General features: G+C 44.6%; 2 protein-coding genes and 2 non-coding genes across 5 annotated transcripts in view; 1 reads left to right on the top strand and 3 right to left on the bottom strand.

The window, feature by feature from the left end:
* Positions 1 to 24,554, bottom strand: part of UBAP2 (ubiquitin associated protein 2) — a 92,626-nt gene that overhangs the window by 7,577 nt on the left and 60,495 nt on the right. The window contains exons 17-22 of one of the 2 annotated variants that reach the window (XM_039543632.1): positions 21,686 to 21,869; positions 18,215 to 18,281; positions 14,846 to 15,041; positions 13,343 to 13,434; positions 12,328 to 12,378; positions 935 to 1,013 (exon numbers count right to left, since the gene is read on the bottom strand). In XM_039543632.1, the coding sequence (XP_039399566.1) occupies positions 935 to 1,013; positions 12,328 to 12,378; positions 13,343 to 13,434; positions 14,846 to 15,041; positions 18,215 to 18,281; positions 21,686 to 21,869 (669 nt within the window). The remainder of the gene's footprint in view (positions 1 to 934; positions 1,014 to 12,327; positions 12,379 to 13,342; positions 13,435 to 14,845; positions 15,042 to 18,214; positions 18,282 to 21,685; positions 21,870 to 24,554) is intronic. The other variant, XM_039543633.1, reaches the window with a different exon arrangement.
* On the top strand, positions 6,165 to 6,750 carry LOC120407717 (interferon beta-like). Its single transcript, XM_039543640.1, has one exon. The coding sequence runs from the start codon at positions 6,165 to 6,167 to the stop codon at positions 6,705 to 6,707; it is 543 nt and encodes a 180-aa protein (XP_039399574.1). The 3' UTR covers positions 6,708 to 6,750.
* LOC120408808 lies at positions 20,608 to 20,690 on the bottom strand. The gene has a single exon (XR_005600984.1). It is a non-coding gene; the product is annotated as a small nucleolar RNA SNORD121A (small nucleolar RNA).
* On the bottom strand, positions 23,710 to 23,790 carry LOC120408809. The gene has a single exon (XR_005600985.1). It is a non-coding gene; the product is annotated as a small nucleolar RNA SNORD121A (small nucleolar RNA).

Here is a 24,554-nt window from a genome sequence, read left to right as displayed (position 1 = left end):
ATCATTACATGAAATGTACCATAAGCATAAGTTCTGGGTGGCCAAACCAAACAGTTCATTGGGTTACAGTACCACTCTCCCGGAAGTGAACCTGGCTAGCAACATCTCCTGGGCTAAAGGAATCAGGGCCTTTGACAAAAACATGCAAGTCATTGCAAGGTCTCTATTTGCCAGGCATGACCAATTAGATCTCTGGTTCCTCACAGCACCAAGGCCAGGAAAGCCAGGCTTGCATCTGAGGCCAACTAATTAAAAATGTAGGAAGGGAAATTTGATTATTAGCCCAGAAGAGGCCTTCTAGTAGCGCCAGGCAATCCGAACAAGAAACCTAACCACACTCGTGTCCTGGGGACAGCCTGCAAGGTAGCGCGATCATCAATTTCTGGGGGGGTGGAGGCAGAGATCCTGCAGGTGCCACCACAATACAAACAGTAACAATGGAATGGAATGGAATGAAGTCAGAGAGGCGTTTAGAGAGGTCTGAAAGGGTCTAACCAAGAGTAACAGATTGACACTGAGCAAAGGAGGCTGAATACCAAGAAGAAGAGTTATTAGGCTGCAGATACTTTCCCAGTAGCAAAAGTTCTATTAGTTGAGTCATCTAAACCCAGACACAGCACCATAAGGAACAACCTTGTATTGGTTTTGGGATGGACTACAATTTGGAAGTTAAATCCCTCTTTAGTATGATAGGACTTGTGTATGGAGTAGATATTGGCTGAATATTCCTGTTAACATCTTAAGGAGATCAGTTGTCAGAAGCTGAAATATAGCCACTTACGATTCCTGCTCTTGTCTGACTAGTTTGGACTGGCCAGCTAAGCTGCCTGCAGAGAGAAGGCCTGGATTGCTCCTTTGGCCATAGCAGCATGCCCTATGTTCAGAAACCAATGCTTCTATTCAACCATCATCCTCATCTTGACTTAGTACTAACCTGAGTATGGGTTGTTAGCAAGGCTCCCATCTCTGCCTGTCAAGGTTGCAGGAGCAGGGAATGTAATTCCATAATAATCCTGAAAAAGACAATATTTATTAATACTCAAATGCATAACAGAGCCAGCCTGTTTTATGAATGCTGCCTTATGTGCACGCAAAGGTTCACAAAAGCAGAAGATTCCCAACAACACTGGGACAGGGTGAATGGGTTTATTTTTCCCTCCTGCCAAACGTGCAGGGAAGCATGGACAGAAACTTATCCAGGCAGGCTGTGGCAGAGCTGAAGATTTGGAGTGGCAGCCCTTGAAATCCCCAGCTCTACATAATGCCTGTTTAACACATTTAATGATTTCTCCTTGAAAACCATTCCTCAGCTGGTGACAAGTGTTCCAGCTCTGTAACTAACACAAGCACTGCTGTAGAAAACCCCAGACATTAACTAAAGAAATGGTGCAAACATATATTAAAATGACCAGTGAGGGAGTTGCTAAAGGGGCACAATCAGAGTGTTACCATCCTAGATGGAGAATATAAGAACGTAAGAATGGCCCTACTGGGTCAGACCAAAGGCCCATCTAGCCCAGTATCCTGTCTGCCGACAGTGGCCAATGCCAGGTGTCCCAGAAGGAACGAACAGAACAGGTAATCATCAAGTGATCCATCCCCCCAGCTTCAGGCAAACGGAGGCTAGGGACACCATTCCTGCACATTCTGGCTAATAGCCATTGATGGACCTATCTTCTATGAATTTATCTAGTTCTTTTTGAATCCTGTTATGGTCTTGGCCTTTACAACATCCTCTGGCAAGGAGTTCCACAGGATGACTGTGCATTGTGTGAAGAAATACTTCCTTTTGTTTGTTTTAAACTTGCTGCCTATTAATTTCATTTGGTGACCCCTAGTTCTTGTGTTATGAGAAGTAGTAAACAACACTTCCTTATCTACTTTCTCTACATCAGTCATGATTTTATAGACCTCAATCATATCCCCCCTTAGCCATCTCTTTTCCAAACTGAAAAGTCCCAGTCTTATTAATCTCTCCTCATACGGACGCGGTTCTATACCCCAAATCATTTTTGTTGCCCTTTTCTGAACCTTTTCCAATTCCAATATATCTTTTTTGAGATGTTTAAATTATTCCTATTACAGTAGCACCTAAAGGGTCAGGACCTCGCTGCGCTAGGTGCTGCACACTCAGAACAGAAGCTGATCCCTGTTCCAGATAGTTTATAATCTAAAGACAGGACCCAGAAGCAGAAAGACGCACAAGAAGCACGGTGTACATTACAATTTTTCCCAACTCTCTGCCCCTCCATAACAACCCCACCAGCAGTCCCAGTCCAGGTTTCTCGGCCAACCTGCACTCTCACCATCCATCCAAAAAGCCCTCCACCCACCCCACTGTGCTGTGTTCCCACAGAAAGACATTAACTTTAGTCTGGGGAAAGGAAAAAGTTTGACAGCTGCTTCCAGATGCTTCCATCTCCCCCATCCTACCTACAAGATGCCTATGCATATGTAACCGAAAGCTCCACTAGGCTGTTTTGCTCTCAGACGTCATGCCTCCTGGTCCTCCTCACCCCCAAGCCTGCCCTTCAGTATTACAGCTTGACAGGCCCTTTCTTGCCACTGAACATATTTGCTTCAGATTATTCCCACACACCCCCTGAGACCCTCCCCAATATATTAGCTTGCACTTTTCCATGCTGGGAAAGGATTTTTCTCCACACTTCTAATCTCTTGTGTTCCTTCGGATCACACACATCTGTCCTCACTTGAGCTCCCAGCACCTCCTAATTTTGTATCATTTGTGACTGTCATGAACATGCTCTCCATACCCTCTTCTCCATCTCTGAGGAACTCTCAATAAGACAGAATTTAATAGACGCCTACAGTACCAAGTGGACAACTTCCTGCAATTTGATCCATTGCTATTTATCATTATCCTCCACTTACCAATCTTCCATCTAGTTTGTAAGCACATGGGACAGTGTCATTTCCAAGCCAATATGAATTAACTTTAATGAGAGACCACCAAATCCTCTGCTAAAATCCCAACATATGTCAAATTAAAGTGATATTTACCCATACTGTCTCTCTCCAAGAGAAACAACAGAAACCGTTTCAAGTGAAATCTGAAAGTGCTAGGTCAGAATTTACATTCCATATATTCCTTGGGGTCAGTCACCTTTCTAGATGAGGTGTACAACAAATACACACTCACACCTGTATGAGGACAATTCTGTGGAATCAGGTTGGGAAGGATGTTACACCCCATTGTCTTTCACACCAATTAAAGGAAAATCCAGATTCTCCTCCCCCCCCCCACTAGCCCCATGAAAAAAGTCACAGAAGAAACAGCACAAATATCCCATGAGGAAAGTGAGAGTTGTTTACAAAGCAAATCCACATTCACCCACATGTGAGTGTGAGGGGGGCACGTGTTTTTGTTCTTAAAAACAGTTCAGGCATTATGTTCTTGGCCCCACAAAACGTGGGGTTTGATGTGCCATTGATGAGAGCCAAGTCCCTGCTGTCACAAAGCAGACGCTACAGGTCTGATATCAAGGTTACATAAAGGGCTCAAACACAGATATGGAGCAGCAATGCCATTACCCAAGAAGACAGAGCAATTTAGTAGGTAAATAATGGAGCAATGCTACCTAATCTGGGAAAGGTTGGCCTGATGCTACATCAGTGACTATCAAAGCAATCACAATAAATATATTCCAATGGCATCTGACCCCACCAACCCTGCAAGATAGTGTAGAGAAACCTTTGTATGCATACTGGAGAGATGTAGGTGGGTGTGGAGAAGGGGCACATTCAGAGCTGGTGGGAGCACCCCTATGTCTAGACGTAGTGCTCCAAAACCGTAGAAATGGTTAAGAAAGTCAGGGGCACGGAATTGCTTGCCTCCCCTCTGCTAGTCCTGCTGGCCCTAAAGTTTACCGTCACGTCTATTATCCCAGGGAGTTGTACCAAGGTGGAACTCCAGAGAGGAACCCTCCCCCTAACCCCAGGCTTGGCAGGAGTTTGTTATGCTAGTGCTCACAGATGAAGAAAGACAGGTATATAGTTTGTTCCTTTTTCTAATCTAGACATTTAACTGAATGACTCACACAAAGGCAAAACCTAAGCCACACTAAGCCATTTACTCCAATATAATGCATTGTAGTTTTCTTGGGTTGCTATTACTGCAGGGATCTGTGCTTTATCCACAATCTCACTGTGTAACCACCATTTGACCGAGTGAGGGTTGGGGACTGTCTCCCCTCAGTTGCTCCCATTATGTCTAGTTTACAAATGTGCTCTTTAAAAGGACATTGGTATAGTAGCTTAAACCCCATCCATTCTAATACAAATTCTTATTGGTTTCCAATATGCTTATTTAAGAAAAGAATTTAAAAAATCATTTACTTTTCATCATCTATGATGATCACTTTTCCCCTTCCCAAGTTTCTACAGTGAGCCCTCAATTTCACTTTCTTTTTAGCCAGTTTCACTTTCTGGATCTCATGAACTGTCACACTACAGCAAAGCTTGGGTTGCAAATGCCACAGAGGGGAAGTTTTAAATCCCCATGAAACAATGTGTTTGGAATTAGTTTTTAAGGTGGTAAATGCAGCAGAACCCCGTTTATCAGATCTTACTGGGACCGGGGCCAGAGTGGATCATCAAAAATTCCAATAATCCAGAGAATGGGAAAGTGCTAGGCTGCAATGCCATCTAGTGGCCACAGGAGAGATCTCCCGCTTCTGGACCTGCATGTGCTGGTTGTTCAGTTAATACGGAGAGCCAGATAATGAAGGGTCAGATAAATGGGATTCTACTGTATTCAATATATTTTATAAAGATAAGGACGGTGAGATAATATCTTTTATTGGACCAACTTCTGTTGGTGAAAGAAAGAAGCTTACACTGTGTAAGCTCAAAACCTTCTCTCTCTCATCAAGAGAAGTTGGACCTGACCTACCTTCTCCCTCTACTATCCTGGGACCGATATAGCTACAACGACACTACATACAATATATTTTATAAGACATTTAAAAAGAAAGCCTACAATTTACAGCCTGAAACACCTGACAGTGGTCCTTTAGCTACAAAGTAAATCTCCCTGAACTATCTTGAATATTATATGTTCATACTGTGTTCTACCAGCCTACTATTAAAACATATTTCAATTTAAAAGTAGGAATTTACATTCTACCTCTGTAACAGCCTCATTCAGAATTTAGCCAAAAGACAAAAGCATATCACCTCAATCCTTTGAAGATATTACTTCAGGATTTGTAATGACTTCAAATGGTCAATACGTTGGTTTTGCAGCTCATCTGAAAGGCAGCATTGCCAACAGCACAATGACCCTGAGACACTATTTATACACTCAGACGCTGGTGCAACAGAGACTCAAAGGGAAGCGCACCACCAACGGCGGATCACAGTGTCCAGACTAGGCCCCCAGCAAGCACAGAGACAGGCCCCCACACTTTCCACAAGAGTAATAATTACATTCTTTCCACCAAGGTGTCTCCTCCAAGCAAGGTCCTCTAATACCTAGGGATGAACCTGACACCTACTCAATCACCAACAGCACTCCCTACAGAGCGCTCAGATCTCTTCAAAGATCTGGAATTCAAACACCAATCCCATGTATCCCTGCTCAGCTTCAGAGTTTGACAGGTTGGAAGGCTACAGTCATATGTCTATGTCACATGCCTGAAAGAATTCAGGTTTCCTATTAAAAAAGAACAAAACTGTACAGAAAATTCTTGGAGTTCAGGAACAAAAATAATTGGGGTTCCACAATCAAAGAGAACAGATTCATTCAGATCTGAGCAATTCAGCACCATAGGCTATAGGACTATGATTAAGAACCCTAGTCCCTGAGATGTTTAAATATTTCAGAGCATAGTTTAGCAGTACATGCTGCACAGAGCACACAAAGGTCAGAGGTCAAACACCCAGGGCCTCTAATAATGCCGCAGAGAGGAGATGTTTAACATCCCCTGGGGGAAAACATAGACATTGGTAAGGAAGTGTCAGAAGACACCTGAGTCGCCAGTTGGAAAGTGAAAATGAACACAGGGAAATTTTAGAGAACCAGAAAATGATGAAAGGAAAAACATCCCACCAAATAAATTCAGGGACATGGAAGGCATGCACAGTAGATCGCAGACATCTAACAAGCTACAAGTACTTTGGCATAAGTCGTGTGAAACGTTATCATGGCTACCAAGTCTCAAGGATGGCTGTGGCAGATTTGTCTGGTACTGCTGTGCTCCGCTGGGATCATGTCGCTGGACTGTAACCTGCTTCGTCACCAGCAAAGCAGATTTAACTGGGACAGTCTACAACTGCTGCAAAACATGGGTGGGAAGTTTCCTTTGGAGTGTCTGGAGGACAACACCGCCTTCCAGTTTCCTCAGAAGGTTCTGAACCCCAAATTTCAACAACATGCCACGATGGCCATCCATGAAATTCTCCAGCAGCTCTTTGGCATCTTCAGCAGGAACCTGACCCAAACTTGCTGGAAAAGAAGAAATGTGGACAGGTTCCTAAATGGGCTCATTCCGCAGACCGAGCGCCTCGAGACATGCCTACCTACAAAGGCCGGGGCCAACATTCTGAGACTGAAGAAATACTTCCAGAGGATCCAAGATTTTCTTAAGGAGAAGAAATACAGCGCCTGTGCCTGGGAGATTGTCAGAGAGGAAGGGAAGAGGTGTTTTCAATACATTGACAAGCTCACAGTTAGGATGAAAAAGTAGGGGACAAACATTTTACTATGAACATTTGAGAAGTTTTGGTGAAGCAGCGAACTGGGAGCAGGAAACCATCTGACCTCAAGCTTAAACTCGAATACGGACTTTGTGACCCTTTTCAATGGGAAAAAAGTTACAGAACTATATGAATGTACTGCATGTACTGTGTACGAAGTCTCATCCAAAAGCTAAGAAATATTTTAGAGGCCAAACACAGGTGGAGGGGGAAAATATTTTGCAATTGTTATTTATTTTCTTTGTGCATTGTCAAACTTATCCTGATTGTGGGAATGGAGACTGTCACATCTATATTTATAACTATTTATTTTCTTTGTGCATTGTCAAAAACTTATCCTGATTGTGGGAATGGAGACTGTCACATCTATATTTATAACTATTTATTTTCTTTGTGCAGTGTCAAACCTCCTGATTGTGGGAATGGAGACTGTCACATCTATATTTGTTTATTTATATATTTAAAATAAAAGAATGGCTAAAAAAATTGAGGAACTGGTTAGAATAAATGTATTCTGTTGCATATGCTCCTGTGAGCCTCACAATGTTTATGAGTTGAATGTAACTTGTATTGGTCTAAGGCAGTGATATGCAGACCTCCGTGATTAACATTACCCAAAAGAACTGCAGTAGTGTGAATTCACTGTTTCATTTACTATATATATATATATATATATATATATATAAAAATATAAAATTCTCACAGCCAAATGACTGACCAAGTATTATTTAATCAATTACAATCGCTTAACAATATCTTAAGGAGCATCCTGATTGGTTAATGAAATCACACACTTTTACTATCATGTGCTACAAAGCTGCAGGAGACACATTAAAGAGGCACTTGCAGCTTGTGAGTCTCAGTCTGAGTATCACTGGTCTAAGGAAAGACACAGAAGACAGACACAATAGGATCTGAAAGGATATAATAGTTTTCAGGGAAAACAAAGGTAAGGCAGAATCATAATGGATGGAAACTGGAAGCAAAATTAGAGACTTCCTGGATATCACCATCCACAAGGGATGGAAGATGTGTGAAAAATCAAGTCATGAGTCAAAAGAGGACAAGTATTGCCAGGGAACGCAACCGGGTGTTCTTTAGCTATGCTGAACATAAACATTACACATTATTTTTGAAGACTCTTCCCATACTCAGACCAAGACAAGAACACAAACAGAAGCCAAGATGCTATGGTTAGCTAGGCTATGGGTCCTGTAGGAAAGGCTCTCGGGGTGCCTTTTCATGCTCGTTTGTTTTAGGGAATCCCCACCAGCAGAGACCAAGGGAAAGGCAAAAAAAACCATTTCTCCATTTTTGCTAAGCCCCCGCTCTGGGACTTATGTGTGCGTGCAATATGAATGAAAAGTGAATTCTCTGGTTTTCCTATCCATTGCAGGAACATTTTAATATTTTAACTCTAGAATCATACACTATCAGGGTTGGAAGGGAACTCAGGAGGTATCTAGTCCAACCCCCTGCTCAAAGCAGGACCAATCCCCAGACAGATTTTTGCCCCAGTTCCCTAAAAGGCCCCCTCAAGAATTGAACTCACAACCCTGGGTTTAGCAGCCAATGCTCAAACCACTGAGCTAACTCACCCCAGCCCACCCTTCCCCAGGGGAAAGAAATTAGTGTCCTTGGCTCTCTTTCCCATATTTAAAAACAGGTTTCATTCACCCATGAGATACACCAAGCTTTGTTTCCTGGCTTGTAGGACAGTTCAATCTAACAGAAAGCTTAGGCCCAGATGACAATAAGGATGAATACGGTCTTAATGTTTGCCAACTTCCTGGATGTTTGGAAGCTGGGCAAGTCAGGAAGCCACAAAACAGCAGACAATGATTATTCTAAGCTGACCAGCGCCTCCCAATTGCATGCGTTTTCCACGTACTACTGAAGAAAGCATGTAATTGCCTTACAAGGCTTCACAGCTACTAAGAGCACAGACAAATACATTCAGTGTCCATCCTTTGGCCTTCCCGTCGTTTAGTCCCAATGCCTGGTGATCCCAGCAAGAGGACTGTAGTCTCCTGGCAGTCTATTCCTCTCCCCACCTGGCCGCAGGAGGAGCACCAAGCCCTCTTTGCCAGACACCCACTTCTTGGAATGGTTGCCACAGGCAGAGTCTGGCTCGGGGTTGCTGGTTGTAAGAGGCTCAATACAAGGGCAGCCAAACTTTCTTGCGTGCTTTCTCCCCAAGTCTGAAAATGTAATTCTAAGCCCCCAGTTATTTCACTGATGTTGTGATACATGGGGCTTGATGCCAAAGATGTCACTACCCCCATGCATCACAACATCAGTGAAATAACTGGGGGCTTAGAATTACATTTTCAGACTTGGGGAGAAAGCACGCAAGAAAGTTTGGCTGCCGAGGTCTAAGGTACCCCAAGAACTGAGTAGGGCATGACCTCTGGACACTCAAACTACTGACACATTTTTGCTTGTAGGTATGTCCAATGCCCAGGGAACAGAGGGCAGCCCTGGAGCCCTTCAATGTGTGCAGGGAGTCATTCACTGTCTCTGAGAAGGAGAAGTCCTCTACTGTGTTTGAACCTCTCTTGGAAACCCTGAAAGTTGGAGCCATGACATCCTGAGCATAACTACCCCGCTATGGAGATAGATATGGCAGCAGTGCCTACCGCATATAAGGACACTTGGAGAGCCATTCTGGCCAATGACTCCATAACTATGGACTGGAATTGCCCCTCACAATTGTGCGCCAGCTTTCAATAAAGGCTGCAGGCCTGTTGTAATTAGTCAAGTAGTATTTGGCTATGACCGCCTGATAGTTTGTGGTCCGGAACTGCAGGGTTGAGGACAAGTATGACTTTCATCCAAAGAGATCCAGCTGCTTTTGGTCCTTGTCATAAGGGTAGATGTTGAAAATTTCTGCCTACCCTGTTCATTCACTGCATCAACTACTAGGGAGTTAAGGATTCTGATCACCACCTAAGCACACAGTGTTTCTTATCCACCTTTTTTTCACATTGGTGGAATAGTGGCAGGCGCTTGCTACACCATCTTAGCCAGGTGAGGAGAGCCTCATTAGTAGGTAGCACCACTCTGGAGGGTGAAGCTGACTGCAAAATATTGAGCAGCTTGTGTTGCGGATCCTTGACTTCCTCCAGAGGGATCAGCTGAGTGTCTGCCACCCTTCTAATGAGGGCCTGAAGCTGCCTGAAGTTGTCGGCCATGGAAGGTAGTGGAGGCATAAAGGCCTCATCCAGCAACGACAATGAAATGGGAGTCTCAGGGGTGGCTTCTTTATCTGCCCTACCCTCTTGCTCCTCCAATGTCTCTTCCTGTGAGGGCGGTTGATGGGGAGGGGAAGATATGAAACCCTCGTCTCCCTGAGGGACTGTACCAGTGGTTTGGGTACATTGCTACTGACAGTCGGCCCAGAGGTCCCAATAGAGCCATTGCAGGACTCCAGAAGAAAGCAGATTTAGTATGCAATGCTGGTTCTAATTTCCCTTGGTGACCCACAAGATCCTCCCTGCAGCTGGCCAAAAGGCAATGCCCAAATGGGTATGTAGGAAAACCCACCACTCAAGTCAAAGAAACCATTTGGAAGTTGTCTTCCTCCACATCCTCCCGTGGAGGGAGGGAGGGGGGCAGCTGTTGAAGATGGAGGAGAGCCCTGTGCCACAGGATGGCCACTCAGAGACAAAGTTCTTTGTACCAAGAGATGCTCAGTACCTGTCAACAACTTTGATGGACTCTGGTTCATTCAACACCAAGAGGTCCCTCGAGTATCAGAATTTCTGTGGTACTAGAAAGGACCCCAGTACCGATGCCGTATGTGCCATAAGTGAGGTAGCTGTAACTGAAGCCGACGATGCTGACAATGATGGGCACACTGCTAGCACTGTAGATGGCTGGCGCTGTTGCTTGCTTGGTACCGAGGGTATGGCTTGCACAGGCACCCCGGCTTAGCTGCTTGCACTGGTACCAAAAGCTGGCTGAAGGCGCATGATGGCACCAATGGCCAGGTTGGATGCATAGGTACTGACGGCACGGCAAAACTCGATGGTATCCCTGTGCTTGCCTTCCTCACTGGTGGAGGGTACCGGTACGCTATAGGAGATGTGCTTCAGACGATGGTTGAAGAGATCGTTCCATGGCTAACAGTCTGAGCTTTATCTCCCTGTTCTTCCTTGCCCTGGACTTAAGTGCCGAGCAGAAGAAACACTCTTGGGAGACATGGGACTGCCCCAGGCAACAGAAACATTTGGAGTGCCCATCGCTTATCAGTACAGCCTCCCAGCAAGAGAGGCAGCATTTGAAGCCTGGCGAGCCAGTAATGCCCCGCCAAGACAAGACAAGTTGCCTGGAGGGAAAGAGAAAGACAATCCTCACACCTAAAAACTACGTAACTATAGTAAATACTAAACACTAACCTACAACTATAAGCTACCTAACTGCAGTAAAAAACAGAAGGCCGAGTACGTTCTAGGACGAGGCAGCAGAGAAGGAACTAAGGGCGGTTCACACACTCACCGCTATGTAGCATCGGTGTCTGAGGGCTCGTCTACACTTACCGGAGGATTGACATGTGGCGAGCGATCACAGGTCGCTCTCCCGTCCACTCCTGTACTTCACCTGAACAAGAAGCGCAAGGGGAGTTGACGGGAGACCATCTCCCATTGATATAGCATAGTGTGGACCCTGCGGTAAGTAGATTTAAGTACGTTGACTTCAGCTACATTATTCTCGTAGCTGAAGTTGCATAACGTATCGGGGTGGGCAAACTACGGCCCGCGAGCAGGATCTGGCCCGCGCGTTCCTGCTGGGGAGCTGGGGGGGGCCCCCACACCATGCAGCTCAGCCCCAAATCCACCACGGGGAGGCAGGTCGGGGACCGCACCATGCGGCTACCAGAATCCACGGCATGGCCCCACTCCGAGGGTCGCAGGCTACTCCACACCTAGGAGCGGGAGAAAGGACATGCCACTGCTTCCGGGAGCCGGCTGAGGTAAGCGCCACTTGGAGCCTGCACCCCCGAAGCCTCTCTCCAAGCCCCAACCCTGATCTCCCCCCACTCTCCAAACCCCTTGATCCCAGCACGGAACACCCTCCTGCACCCCAAACCTCTCATCCCCAGCCCCACCCTAGAGCCTGCGCCCCCAGAGCCCTCACCCCTTCCTGCATGCCAACCCCAATTTTGTGAGCATTCATGGCCCGCCATACAATTTCTATTCCCCGATGTGGCCCTCGGGCCAAAAAGTTTGCCCACCCCTGACTTAGATCGATCTCCCCCCGTAGTGTAGACATGGCCTGAGACGAGGAGGCTTACGGCATGCGTGAGGGCTGAACGGTCACTGCTAGCTAGAAACATCCAATCAGGGGCTCAAGAGGTGCATGCGCACCAGAAGTGGAGTGCCCGTAGGTGTGTTTCTCGAAGAAGAACCTTAAAGAACTTACACTTTCTAGGTAATCGCACTGAAAGGAGACGCTTGAGCAGCTAGAATACATCAGCAGCTTCATGGAAGTAGGACAGCCTCAAGGAAAGCTCTTAAAAATCACCATAAACTGAAGTGGTTTCCCCTGGGCAGAAGGGCTACAAGATTAACTCACAGTGAAAGCAAGCCATTTGGTTCATTTACCTACCATTGGCAGCCTGGACTGGAGCATCTGAAGATCGTCATAACCATAGATCTGCTTGAAGACAGATAAAAATACAGCAACATTATAACACTTTTCTCTAATATTGGCTAATTTGGGGTTTTTAAGACAGAGATTAATCTAGACCCAGACTATTTTAAAAACACCAGGCTATCGCAGATCTTGTACTATCAAGATATACAGTTCTATTTCCAAGGGCTAGCACAGTGAAAGTTTGGTTGACATGTCAGTTACAAATCCTCATTTTCCATGGTCATTAGCACTCTGAGATTTGAAGACTGTGTAGTCAGTACAGTTCTCAAGGGCACAACGTTTACTGGAAACAACCATAAGACATTCAGAGCTAGGAGCTAATCAACCCTCAACTGCATTGTTTGCTATTACTGCTTCCCGGTACGTGGTGCTCCAAGATTCAGTGATCAGGCCTTACGTTTGCAAGATACAATCGTTCATTTCTCGGTTAGAACTGAGGAATGACTATTCCCTCCCTTCGGTGAAGAAGGAAAAGAACTAGTGGTAGGACAGAGCATCCAACAGAGGAGACTGGACTGTGCAGCCACGGAGATTAAGTCTGTTCCAAAGCATGCTGACATCTATCTGAAAATACAGGTGACAGGACACGTGGCTGGTTTTGAGTACAGCACGCCCAATCTATCCCAGAAAGTCAAACATTTAACTCAAATGATTCTATTTCAGCTGAAAGGGCCTCATACTGATCCCATTTAAAGTCCATGGTAAAACTCCCATTTTTCAGTGGAAGCAGAATCAAACCTGTAATCAAGGATTTTCAAACAGTCGGTTTTGAATTTAGCAATGAATTGCAAACCTGCACAGAATATACTTCCCATACCCTTCTTCAGCATCTGGAGCAAGGAGTCCAGGATTCCACACACAACACATGCCAAAAAAAGACACGCTGGCATAGACAGTGGCAGGTCTGGAGGACCCTTTGGCACCAAGGAGTTAAGTAATCTACGGCAGGTACAATGAAGTTGCTTACTGGGTAGGCAGGCAGGAGTCCTCCAGGTCCCACAATATACTGGTTATGCAACAAGGGTGGTACACCTTGGGGCAGGTTGGGGGGAGCTTTGCCTGTAGAATCAAAATACAAACGTTTTAACAAGCCTCAAAATAAAGGCTTCAGCCCTGAGACAAGTTTGTTGGCCAGCCCTGAAGGTTGAACTCTCACAGTGTCTAGACAGCAGAAGTATGCTTAAGAGGAATGGTGAATAAAAACTGCAAGCTAATAATACTTGAAAGAGGGCCTGAACATTACAACAGACACCCTGTTAGCTAAGGGACCAGACATACTAAGAGATAAGGATCCTCCACAGGCCCAGAGGTAAAGAACATGGTTCCATCCTGGAGATCAGTCTGGGTTTGGTGGATTAGTTCTCAGGTTAGTAGGAGTCTGAAATGACGGAAAGGGTTATGGACCCATTGCTCCCTCCCCTAGTCCCTTTTCAGAGGAAGAGTCCAGGCCTCATTCTCACTGCAACAGATAAGCAACCTTGCTGCTCACACTTTCTGCTCTGCTGTCAATCAGATGGAAATCACTAGTCATCAGTATCATCATAGCTCTCTTGTGGGTACTGCTGGCTTCAGCTATGGCCAGGAAGAGCGAAGAGAGGTCATAATGCAGCTTTGATCTCATGCTATGAAGCAGGGCTGTGCTGAGGACCATGGGGGGAGAAATGCACTTTGTCTGGCCAGTAATTAGAATCTCCACTGGCAATATGAGTGGGAAAGGGAAAAGAGAAACACTTGTGCAAATGATTCAGCCAGAATGTCCAGTTCCTTCACCACTTTCCTGTAAGGGATATCCTGACCCATCACATTTCCTTTTGGCAGCTAAAGCGGACTACAAAGCCAGCAGTGAACTTCAATACTGCTTGCATTTGAGCACAAGACAACTCATCTCCCTTCTCTGAAAAAGATGAGAGCCGCCACCATCGCACAAAATGAACCGTCCTGGCTGTTTGGGCATTCTTTCTCCTAGCAGAGCCGTTTGCAGTGGCATGGGCAATGCATGAATCCAGAGCCTCCCCTCCTCAATCACCAAGGCAGCAATGCTTTGGCATGGGGTAATGAAGGCTGGAATTGCAGTGGATTCTGACACTGCCACATGAACTCGGACTGCAGGGGGAGAGTTGGAAGTAAAAGCTAATGTGCATAAAGGCAAGAGCTGAACATGTTGCTTAGTTTGCAAACCAATTCTCTACAGGTTCACATTGACTAAATCAGGAGCAGCTCTGGTTATCATCTATAAAGCTTTCTGAAGATGGAACATGCTACATAAATGCTAATTATTACCCATCAAATATTCCCAACGCATAAAAGCAGGAAACTTTATTTCATAGGCCAGCAAGTAAAGCATGCTGAAAAATGCAAGTCTTTAAAGAGTGTATATTTCTTAGCGTAGTTATTGCTGGCGTGGTGCTCAACTGACAACCTGCAGACTGAAGTCCTCTGTCTATCCATGTGATTTGTTAATATTGCGAACCTGAAGACACTAAGGGAGCTGCCCGTGTAGAAGCAGCTGGCATAGACACACTGGTAACGCTCAGGCCAAGGCTGTTTGTAGTGTTCATACTGCTTGCCATGCTGACAACCGAGGACGTGGTGCTAGTGGCTGAGGTTGAAGCAGTTGAAAAGGTTGTTGAGGGCTGGAGTGAAGCTGTGCTCTCAACACTGGTGTGCTAGAAAGGAGACAAAAAGAATGGGGATCACAGAGCGGACAAACCACACTGCAAAACACCTGAGTAAAAACACCACGCAACCTTTTAGGTAACAGCAGCATGTGCAAGAGAATCCTAGCATTCTCATCTGTATTATATACATACTCAACAGGTACTAGAAAGCCAAAGCTATAATTCCATTAAGAGGTTCTATAAACCTACACCATGAGAATGAAACAAGTCACCAGGCCTCAGTTGGAATTATATATCTGTGGTTCAGTTGCTTTTTTTATTATGTTAACTATTGGTCATTTTGGCTCTCACCAAAATCATCCTTTTAACTTAGATACGGTCGCATTTATGTTATCTTTGCAAGCGTCTAGGAGTTTATCTAAGAAAAAGGATATTTGCTTTAAAAGGGCCCCTGCTAATAGGATTTCTTCAGGCCACTTGCAAAAATTAAAAGCAAAATGCAAACTTAAAAACTGTGATGCCCTTAGTGGTAGTGGTGGTGATGTGTTAAACTGATATGCAAGCCTGATAGGGTACTGCTTGCAGCATAGTGTCTAAGAGCAACATAAGTGCCATAATGGCAAAGCTAAAGCTCAGCAGAGAATGGGAAGAGGGAACGTTCTGCTAAGTAAGAGATTTCAAGGCACAGTAAAAGCTGTTTTATCTGGCACTTCACCAACTGGAAAGCTCTATAAACCAGCATTTCTGATCTTCATTGAAACACTGGGTTATAGTCCACTTGGCGCAGGGCCAACAGGAGGTGGGGGTGAGAGAGGGGGTGCAGAGCACGAGCTCTGGGAGGGAGTTTGGATGTGGGAGAGGGCGGTACCCTATCCGGGGGGCCACTCACCTTGGGTGGCTCCCCACAGGCAGCGACCTGTCCTGGCTGCTCCTCAGCCGAGGCGCTCCTAGGCAGCTCTGCACGCTGGCACTGCCCCTGCAGCTCCCATTGGCCACGGTTCCCAGCCAATGGGAGCTGCAGGGCCAGCGCTTAGGGTGGGGCAAGGGCAGGAGAAGCTGGGGCAGGTCGCCACTTGCAGGGAGCCGCCTAAGGTGAGCAGCCCCCGGATCCGGCACCCCATACCCCCTCCCATACACAAACTCCCTCCCAGAGCCCATGCTCCGTGCCCACAGCCCCGCACCCCCTCTCGCACCCAAACTCCCTCCCTTTTAGTTAACCGCCATTTTTCACTAACCGGCACCCCCCATTTCCCCAATATGCCGGATAGAACAGCTTTTACTGTACTTGCCGACTAGGGATGATGTAATGGTTTCTAACACACTTACTACATATACTGAACCCATACAGAAAACCCCTGTACTAACCATAACCAATCCACATGCCATTCTGGGGTTGCATACACAGGGGCAGCCCACCACAGAGCAAGACGGCAACCGTCTTTCTTTTTAGCACTAGTATAACCACATCTGTTCAGTACTGGTTTCCTTGTTACCAGAAACATACACATGTATGCAGATGATGGTAATACCCATGCGACACATTCCAGAATCATGTGTTACATGGCGTTCTTCATACACCTTAGATCATGTCACTTGCACACTGCCCGCTAACTCGGCTCCACCGAGGTTAGTAATAACACTCAAAACTTTGGAGCAGCTTCAAACAGGCACTTTACTATGACTTTTTAATGCAACTTGTGGCAAAAATGTCTCTCTCTCCTCCCTTACGTGGAAATTTCCTCTGGGGCTACATTTGTCTGAGGGACAGGATGGGCAAAATTCAGTGCTAGACCACTGACAGCTTTTATGGCCAATCAATCACAAGCCATCAGCACTAGAGATGAGATCTTGATACCACTAGAGAGCTGGGGAATTGCCCCTCTTGCCTAGTGAGATAAAGTACTTGTCTCAGTCTCTGGGCACTGTGACAATGGCAGACCAGGTGTCAGCTCATGCCTAGGCCTCAACTAAACACTGATAAATGCATAGCTGGAAACCAGTCTGGTTCACCTGCGTGTTAATGTTAGTAAAATATGTATTAGATTTTTAAAAATATGTTTAGACTTTATGAAATGCTTGTACGATGTTGCTGGTATTAATCTCACTTAATATAACCCAATAACGTGGGGTACAAATGTTAAGTGTTTGCATTGTAAACCTCTAACTGTGTAACTCACTAAACAGGAAAGAAGCATTGACTAATGTAAAGGCTGGCTTCCTACAGAAGGTGTTAGGTCCTGTACACAAAAAGATTAACTGAAACCAAATGAGCCACTGTTAAACATCAAAGGACAAAGACTTTGTTAACTGCATTCCTCCTCCCACCCCCATGAAGAGGAGACCTGTACATGAGTTGATCCCATCAGCTTGAACTCTAGGAGGAAGGGAATAAAAATCCCTGACAAGAAGAAACTGGGTCTTTTATGCTGGTTGGACTCTGAGGGGCAAACAAAATATCCCCAGTGCTTGGTATGGGTTAGTCCTAAAGGACTTACAGAGCTTGCTTATAATAGGAGCGTCTATCACCTTTTGGAACTTAAGACTAACTCATTTGTGTGTATGTTTACTTGCTTTAACTTTGTAAATAACTCATTTATTTTTCTTCGTTTATTATAGGATTGGCTACAAGTGTTGTCTTTGATATAGAATTTAAGGTGCAATTGACCTGGGTAAGTGATCAACCTTTTGGGACTGGGAGTAACCTGAATATTGACTTTTGGTGTAAGGGACCATCTCTCACGAAGGCAAGCTTGCACGGGTGGCAAGACAGACGAGAGAGCCCAAGGGGCCTGTCTGTGAGTCCATGTTAAGGCTGAAATAGTGCTTTAGGAGTTCACACTTGATACTTGGTTGGTGAAAGCGAAGGACAGAATTCAAAACCAGTTTGAGATTTGTGCCCTGCTTCTTAGCCGTCTGCTCTGAGGCTGGTACCATTCCAGACAGCTTGACAGGCATCTTAAACCTTGATCAGGAAAACTGACTATAGATTTAATGAGACAAGGTAGGTGAAGTAAAATCTTTTATTGGACTAACTACTGTTGGCTAGAGAGACCAGCTTTCGAGCTTACACAGAGCTCTTCTTCAGCTCTGGGAAACAGACTCAAGAGTGTCTCAGCTAAATGCAATGCGGAACAGATTGTTTAGCATAAGTAGCTAACATATTTCAACACTGCAGACAACAATGTAGACTTAATAGCGGTTATGACTCAAACAGGACTTACCGCATGTGAGGTGCTCGCAGACAGCACTGCAGCAGAGGAGAGGCTGCTCTGATGATTAGAGAGGGAACTAGAAAGACAAATTTTAAAGGATTAATCAATAAAACGAAACTAAACAGACTAATCATCCTGAAATTTCTCACAATTGCACATTATAAAAGCATTTAAAAATACTGTAATGTTTTAGTGATTTATTTTAACACTAAAAATAAGTTATTGATATATACAAAAAACCACTTCTGGAATCAAAAGCAACAAAGTCAAAGATCTTCTTACAGTGGAGAATGGCAATTAACTACCCTCCTCTCAGTGTTATAAGTCATTGTGACTGACACGAAGACATTGCTCATTAGTGCTTGTAAATATCTCATGTTTTAAATGAGTAAAAGTTTCTTATGGAGTTGCCAAAGCAATGACAAGCCATTTATAATAACAAACAGAATCCCATCTGAATTCAACTGCATAATACTGACCCCACTAATGAACATTACAGAGTATTAACACCACAATTCTGCTAATGGTCTCAACACCTTCACGAAAATGGGGACCACAGAAGTGTAGATTAAAAACGGTGAAGCAAAAGCAGGAATAACACTTGTCATCTAGAACACCAAAAGGGAATTCCAGCATCAAACTGAAATCACACCACTGAGCCCCCAAATCCATTTTAATCACTCACAATATGCATACATAATACTAGATATCTTCTATTGTTATCTGTAGTGTTGTTGTAGCCATATTGGTCCCAGGATTAGAGAGAGAGAGAGAATATCTTTTATTGGACCAACTTCTGAAGAAGAGCTCTGTGGAACTCAAAAGCTTGTCTCTTTCACCAACAGAAGTTGGTCCAATAAGATATTACCTCACCCACCTTTTCGCTCTTATACACAAACTAATTCCCATTATGTTTTAAAATATTCAAACACAGTCAAACTCTGGGAACCAGAGCATGTTAAAGCGTCCATCACACAGAATATCCACTATAGAAATTCTAGGTAGAAATACAGTGAGAAGATACAGGAAGAGTGGTTCAAATAAAAATAAAAAAAGACTAAACAATAGGAGTTTGCATGGATCTGTATGTCATGTAGAATGCTAGGCTCCTTGAGCAACTTCTGAGCTCTCAAACCTTCACAGCTTTAGGCAGGTCTCCACTTTCTGAATTTAAAAAAATTGCCAAAAGTACACTCTTCGTTTAATCAGATGATTTAAAGACCTAAATCCCTCATCTTGTTTACAAAGGAAAAGCCTCATCTCTCCTGAGAGCTATAGAATTATAAGCACAGAACTCAGCCTTGAAATCAACAAATGATCAGCTCCTTTTGCAACAGTAAGGAGCTTGTTTCTCACCATCAGGGGTTCACATACATTAGGACAGTTCTCAGAGGCAGACGTACTCCTCAGAAGTCTCCTAGCAGAAATGAATCCACATTCTTCCTGCTAGATGTGAATCTTCTGATGCCTCAGCAGAAGGAATACTGTCTTCCCAGTTCCTACATTTTCAGGCAAGTCAGCCATTTTCAAACTCCTAACCTTAACTTTTTGAATCAACTCTCATTTCTTGTACTGTATTGTTTTGTTTTTCTCCTCCTTGACTTAGACTGTCCCCCCACATCCAGCACAACTCAGCTCGTTTATTTTCAGGGGAAAGGCTCAACATTTTTGTAAACAGTGGAAATGGACTCTTGTAGAGATTCTACTTTTAGGAAGTACATTTATTCTTCCCACAACTACTTGTTTTCTATCAATCAAGGAGTCCCACCTCCAAGCTTATAGTGCTAACAGCAACACCAGCACCAGATTTCAGCAGCAGTCTTGTAAAAGCCTTCTTGGCAGGTGACTAAAGCTTGTTCTTGAGCATTTTAAATGACCAACAGATTCACCTTTCCTCCCACCTCAAAACTAACGCCACCCCAGCAAAATAAGGAGCAAGCAAAATGCAACCACCACAAATAAAGCCAACCATCCAGAAGAGTAAAGCAGCTCAGAACCAGGTCTGCTCACCACCCACATCTATATGCTCCCTTCAGAATTCTGGCATTAAGAAAGCCCCATTCATGTCAATGAGGGGCAGGAGGACAAATGTCCTGACCATGATTAAATACAGGCATTTTCTTTGGAGATGCACCAGTGGTGTTTATAATCAGACTGAAAGTTAATACTGTAGGGCATTTCCTAATTCAGGACCAGGCCCTTTAAGGCACGTCAAGGAGGACCACCAGCATATACCTCCGCAGCTTTACAGACCAATTTCACTAAGACTTTTAGTGCCTCCCTCTCCTGCAGCCACCAGGATGAGGAGACACTGTGGCAGAAGGAGGGAAATGGTTCAGTCATGCACAGGTAGTTTTTGAAATGCACATTCCCTCGACACCTTGATTCATCGGGGGGCCACTACTGAAAAGACTCAGACTCAAGAGCTGTCTGCACATGCAAGTCAGATATGTGCTTGGAAATCAGGCATCACTGTCTTTTCAGGTTACTCCAAGTCTGCCCCGCATCATGCACACCCAAACCCAAATTTCTAGCCAGGCGCCTCGCTCATCGTTTGTGAAGCACTTTGGATCCCTTTTGGATGAAAGGTGGTACAGCAAAAACGTGAGATCGAGTCTCCGGTGAAAGGAATAATTCCAAGTATTTGAGGCATTTAAGACTTCACTCAACACTGGCTATCCAACAGGGCACGACCATGCACTAGCTGGGAGATGGACAAGACCCATTAGGTCCTGGTTCAATCCATTGCTAAATTCAAGAAATAAAGTGCAGAGGTCAAACAACGCGAGTAGTTTATATAATTAATACAGACTCACGATGACACCTGTTCAAGAACGAAGCTTTAATAATGTGCAGTGGGAAGCAAACAGCTGGCACAGAAGAGCTGAGTGGTGATGGACAGAACTTCCCAGAGCTTCAATCTGATCGTTCACATTTCCTCAAGGAAGCATCTTAGCAAGAAGCACTCGGAACCACTCAGCCCTCAGTCCCAGTGTAGACATTTTTTACTTTAAATGTGTGACAATCAAGGATTTAAACATCTACAACATTTAAATATGGTCAGAAAAGCAACTGCTAAAGAATTGGATTTTTATAGGCTAAAAAACTGGCCAGGTCAATAGCTGGTGCTGTGGACAAGGCAGCAGAAACACCAAATGAAGGTATGAGTGTCTCATTTGGAATCCACTATTGGCTATGCTGAAGCAGCAGATCCTTAAATAGGATATTGCTGCTAAATCTATGAGGCTCCAAGAACAGAGATCTGTGGGCACAGTACCGCTGAAATGTAGCATGTGGTTCGTATATTCCAACCAGAAACATTATCCTGGATCTCTTATGAATATCTGTCCTAGTTCAGGTTAAAACAAGAGAGGGGGCCGCATTTACCTGGAGTCACCTTGTACACCGACCCATATCTATCCTGCGCACACTGCCACTAAGCCCAAATTCAACCCATTTTCCTTCGTCCTCCTACTGTACCTGCTTAACTGGGAGAGTGAGCTGCTGGCCAAGTCACTGGACTGGGGCAAGCTGGGTAACGCTGCTGTGTGCTGTGGAGCTGAAGGCAGAAGCGAAGCAGTGGAGGACGCCGTGCTAGGCAGAGACCCCGCAGTAGGTAGCGAGGGAGAGGTTTCTGTCTTAGACGTTGGAACTGATGAAGTAGCTGCAAGTTAGAAAAAGCCAATCAGAAAGGAATTCCAGCACACACAACCCCACGTATTTGATTCAGGAACAGAGAGACTTTAAGGCAAGGCAGCACATTCCAGTCAATTTACCAGTGTGTGATGAATTGTACCGATGACTTAGTGACCTGCTTGACTTGGCTATTGGAGTAAATTCCACAAGCATTAGTAAAGCCATGCCATCTTTCCTTTGGCAGGGCTAAGATTTTCACTAGTAGATTTTTAATGAGTGACATTCCTTTATTTATCTATCACTTTTTTTTTTTTTTTTGCACCCACTGGTCTGTCACTCCCCAGCTTTGAATCTCCCACATTGATTCCAATCTTCTTCCACATCAATTTTGAACTCCTCGTCCTCACTTTCAAGGCCCTTCCCAACCTTTGCCTACATCTCTGTTCCTCTCCTAACTGGCCCACTTCCACCCTATGCTCTACAACAGGGGTCGGCAACCTTTCAGAAGTGCGGTGCCGAGTCTTCAGTTATTCACTCTAATTTAAGGTGTCGCGTGCCAGTAATATATTTTAACATTTTTATAAGGTCTCTTCTATAAGTCTATAATATGTAACTAAACTATTGTTGTATGTAAAGTAAATAAAGTTTTTAAAATGTTTAAGAAACTTCATTTGAAATTAAATTAAAATGCAGAGCCCCCTGGACCGGTGGCCAGGACCCAGCAGTGTGAGTGCCACTGAAAATCAGCTCACGTGCCGCCTTCGGCACGCATGCCATAGGTTGCCTACCCCTGCTCTACAAACACAGCATGTCTTTATAATCCCATAGCAATCTACTCTTACAACCCTGTGCTTTTGCCCATACCTGGAGCATCATCCACAACCATGATGTAGCCTCTTCCTCACTGTCTTTCCTCACAGCTCACTTATTTTGGGTAGATGACCTCCATTCTTGCCCTCTCTATAGGGTTTTTCACACTCAGATTTCAATCTCAATGGCTTTATTAGTCAAGAATGAAGACCTGCTAGCTGTCAAAAAACTGCAGACACCAAATTCACTAGAAAATAATAAAGGAGCTAATGGCTTGTATGCAACTGAGGTAACACTCTGCGCATCTTTCAATTCCCTTTTCTTCCTCCCCCATATCACTCTGCTCTTCTTGTTACACCTAGTCTAACTTGAAGCGTAAGCGTGACAAGGATCTGTTGTATTTGCCTGTAAAACTCAAGGCACATCTATGATGCTGTAGAAATAAAAAAATAATTTAATCTATTTGCAAACAAGAACAAGACACTTTTGATACTCAAGTGAGTTTTGGACAGACAAAAACAGTACGTACAACTTACTGGTTCAGAGTAGCAAGGAAGTACATCCCTTTAATAAATGGTTTACAAGTATTTGGGAAGTGCTGACAATGAAACAAAACAAGCTACATTCAAACATAACACTCTTTCATTGAGCACTTTTGGTGACCCAAACAGATGACTAACCTGACTCTGTTTTACTCATCCTAGCGAGAAGGAAAATGCTGAGAATGAACTGTTCTACTGTTAAAAGTCACCTACTTATTACAAATGCACCTTTCCCCGGGGATCGCTGCCTTGTAATGTTAAGCTGGAGGATTCTAGGACAGTAATGTAATTACGCTGTTAAATCCATGCTGTTGTTCTGTGATGTCCCATGAAGAACTTCAATTACAACATGGAAATTCACAAGTTCTCAAACTACTTGCTGAAATTCACAAGCAGGTACACTGAACAGCCATTTGCTGCTAAGCTTCAGAAGGCCAGTTACACCTTTCATGCAGCTCCATCTTTTTATACCTCATGATTTCAGTAACTATTAACTGGTAGGCAAAATACAAGCGGGATGAAAAGACTCAGTCTTAAGAGTGTCCACAGTACAATTCAGATATGTGCTTGGAAGTTAAGCATCATCGTCTTTCCATGTTAGCTGTTTTGTTGTAGCTCTCTGAGGCCCCCCAGTCAGGATCAGGCCCTCCCAATGTGTTAGGTGCTTTATAAACAAATATTAACAGTGACTACCCTCGAGAACTTACAGTCTGAAACCAAGCGCAATGAGTATGAGAAACAAAGAGGGAAGGGAGGATGAAGGTGATGAAAATAAAAGCATGTAGTGACCCAGGGAGCAACTGCACTACTTGATGGTTCATGAAGATGCCACTTAAAAAAATAAAACTAGCTGGTCCTGATAGACACACAAGACACTGCTGACTGGCTGAATTCTTGTTAGGGTCAAAGCAGAAATGGATCTTGAGGAGGGATCTGAAGGAGGAGGTAGTGACTATCCAGATCACTCAGACGCAGGGACGGTGCTGCATGCATAAGGGGTGGCATAGAAAAATCATACAGATGGCTGTAGGAGAAGCTGATAATTGGATGAACAAGGCTGGCATCCCTTTGCAGAGGAGGAAGCAGCCAGGGTAACACCGTAAGAGACAAGGCAGGACAAGTGGGGGGAGGGGGAGGCGGCGCAGTCATGAAGGGCCTAGACAGGAAGGATAAGACACTTGCACAGGATGTGTTTAGAGAACATAAGAATGGCCATACTGGGTCAGACCAAAGGTCCATCAAGCCCAGTATCCTGTCCTCTGACAGTGGCCAATGGCACAGGCGCCGAAGGGAATGAACTGAACAGGTTATCATCAAGTGACCCAAGCCCTGTCACCCAATCCCAGTTTCTGGCAAACAGA

The sequence above is a fragment of the Mauremys reevesii genome, linkage group 6, assembly GCF_016161935.1.
Source record: "Mauremys reevesii isolate NIE-2019 linkage group 6, ASM1616193v1, whole genome shotgun sequence".
Lineage (NCBI taxonomy): Eukaryota > Metazoa > Chordata > Testudines > Geoemydidae > Mauremys > Mauremys reevesii.
Note: the sequence above shows the minus strand (reverse complement) of the source record. Positions and strands in the feature narration are given on the sequence as shown.

What these genes read in the sequence shown, in the direction of transcription:
- LOC120407717 (XM_039543640.1), top strand. Translation starts at nt 6,165, where the DNA reads ATGGCTACCAAGTCTCAAGGATGGCTGTGGCAGATTTGTCTGGTACTG.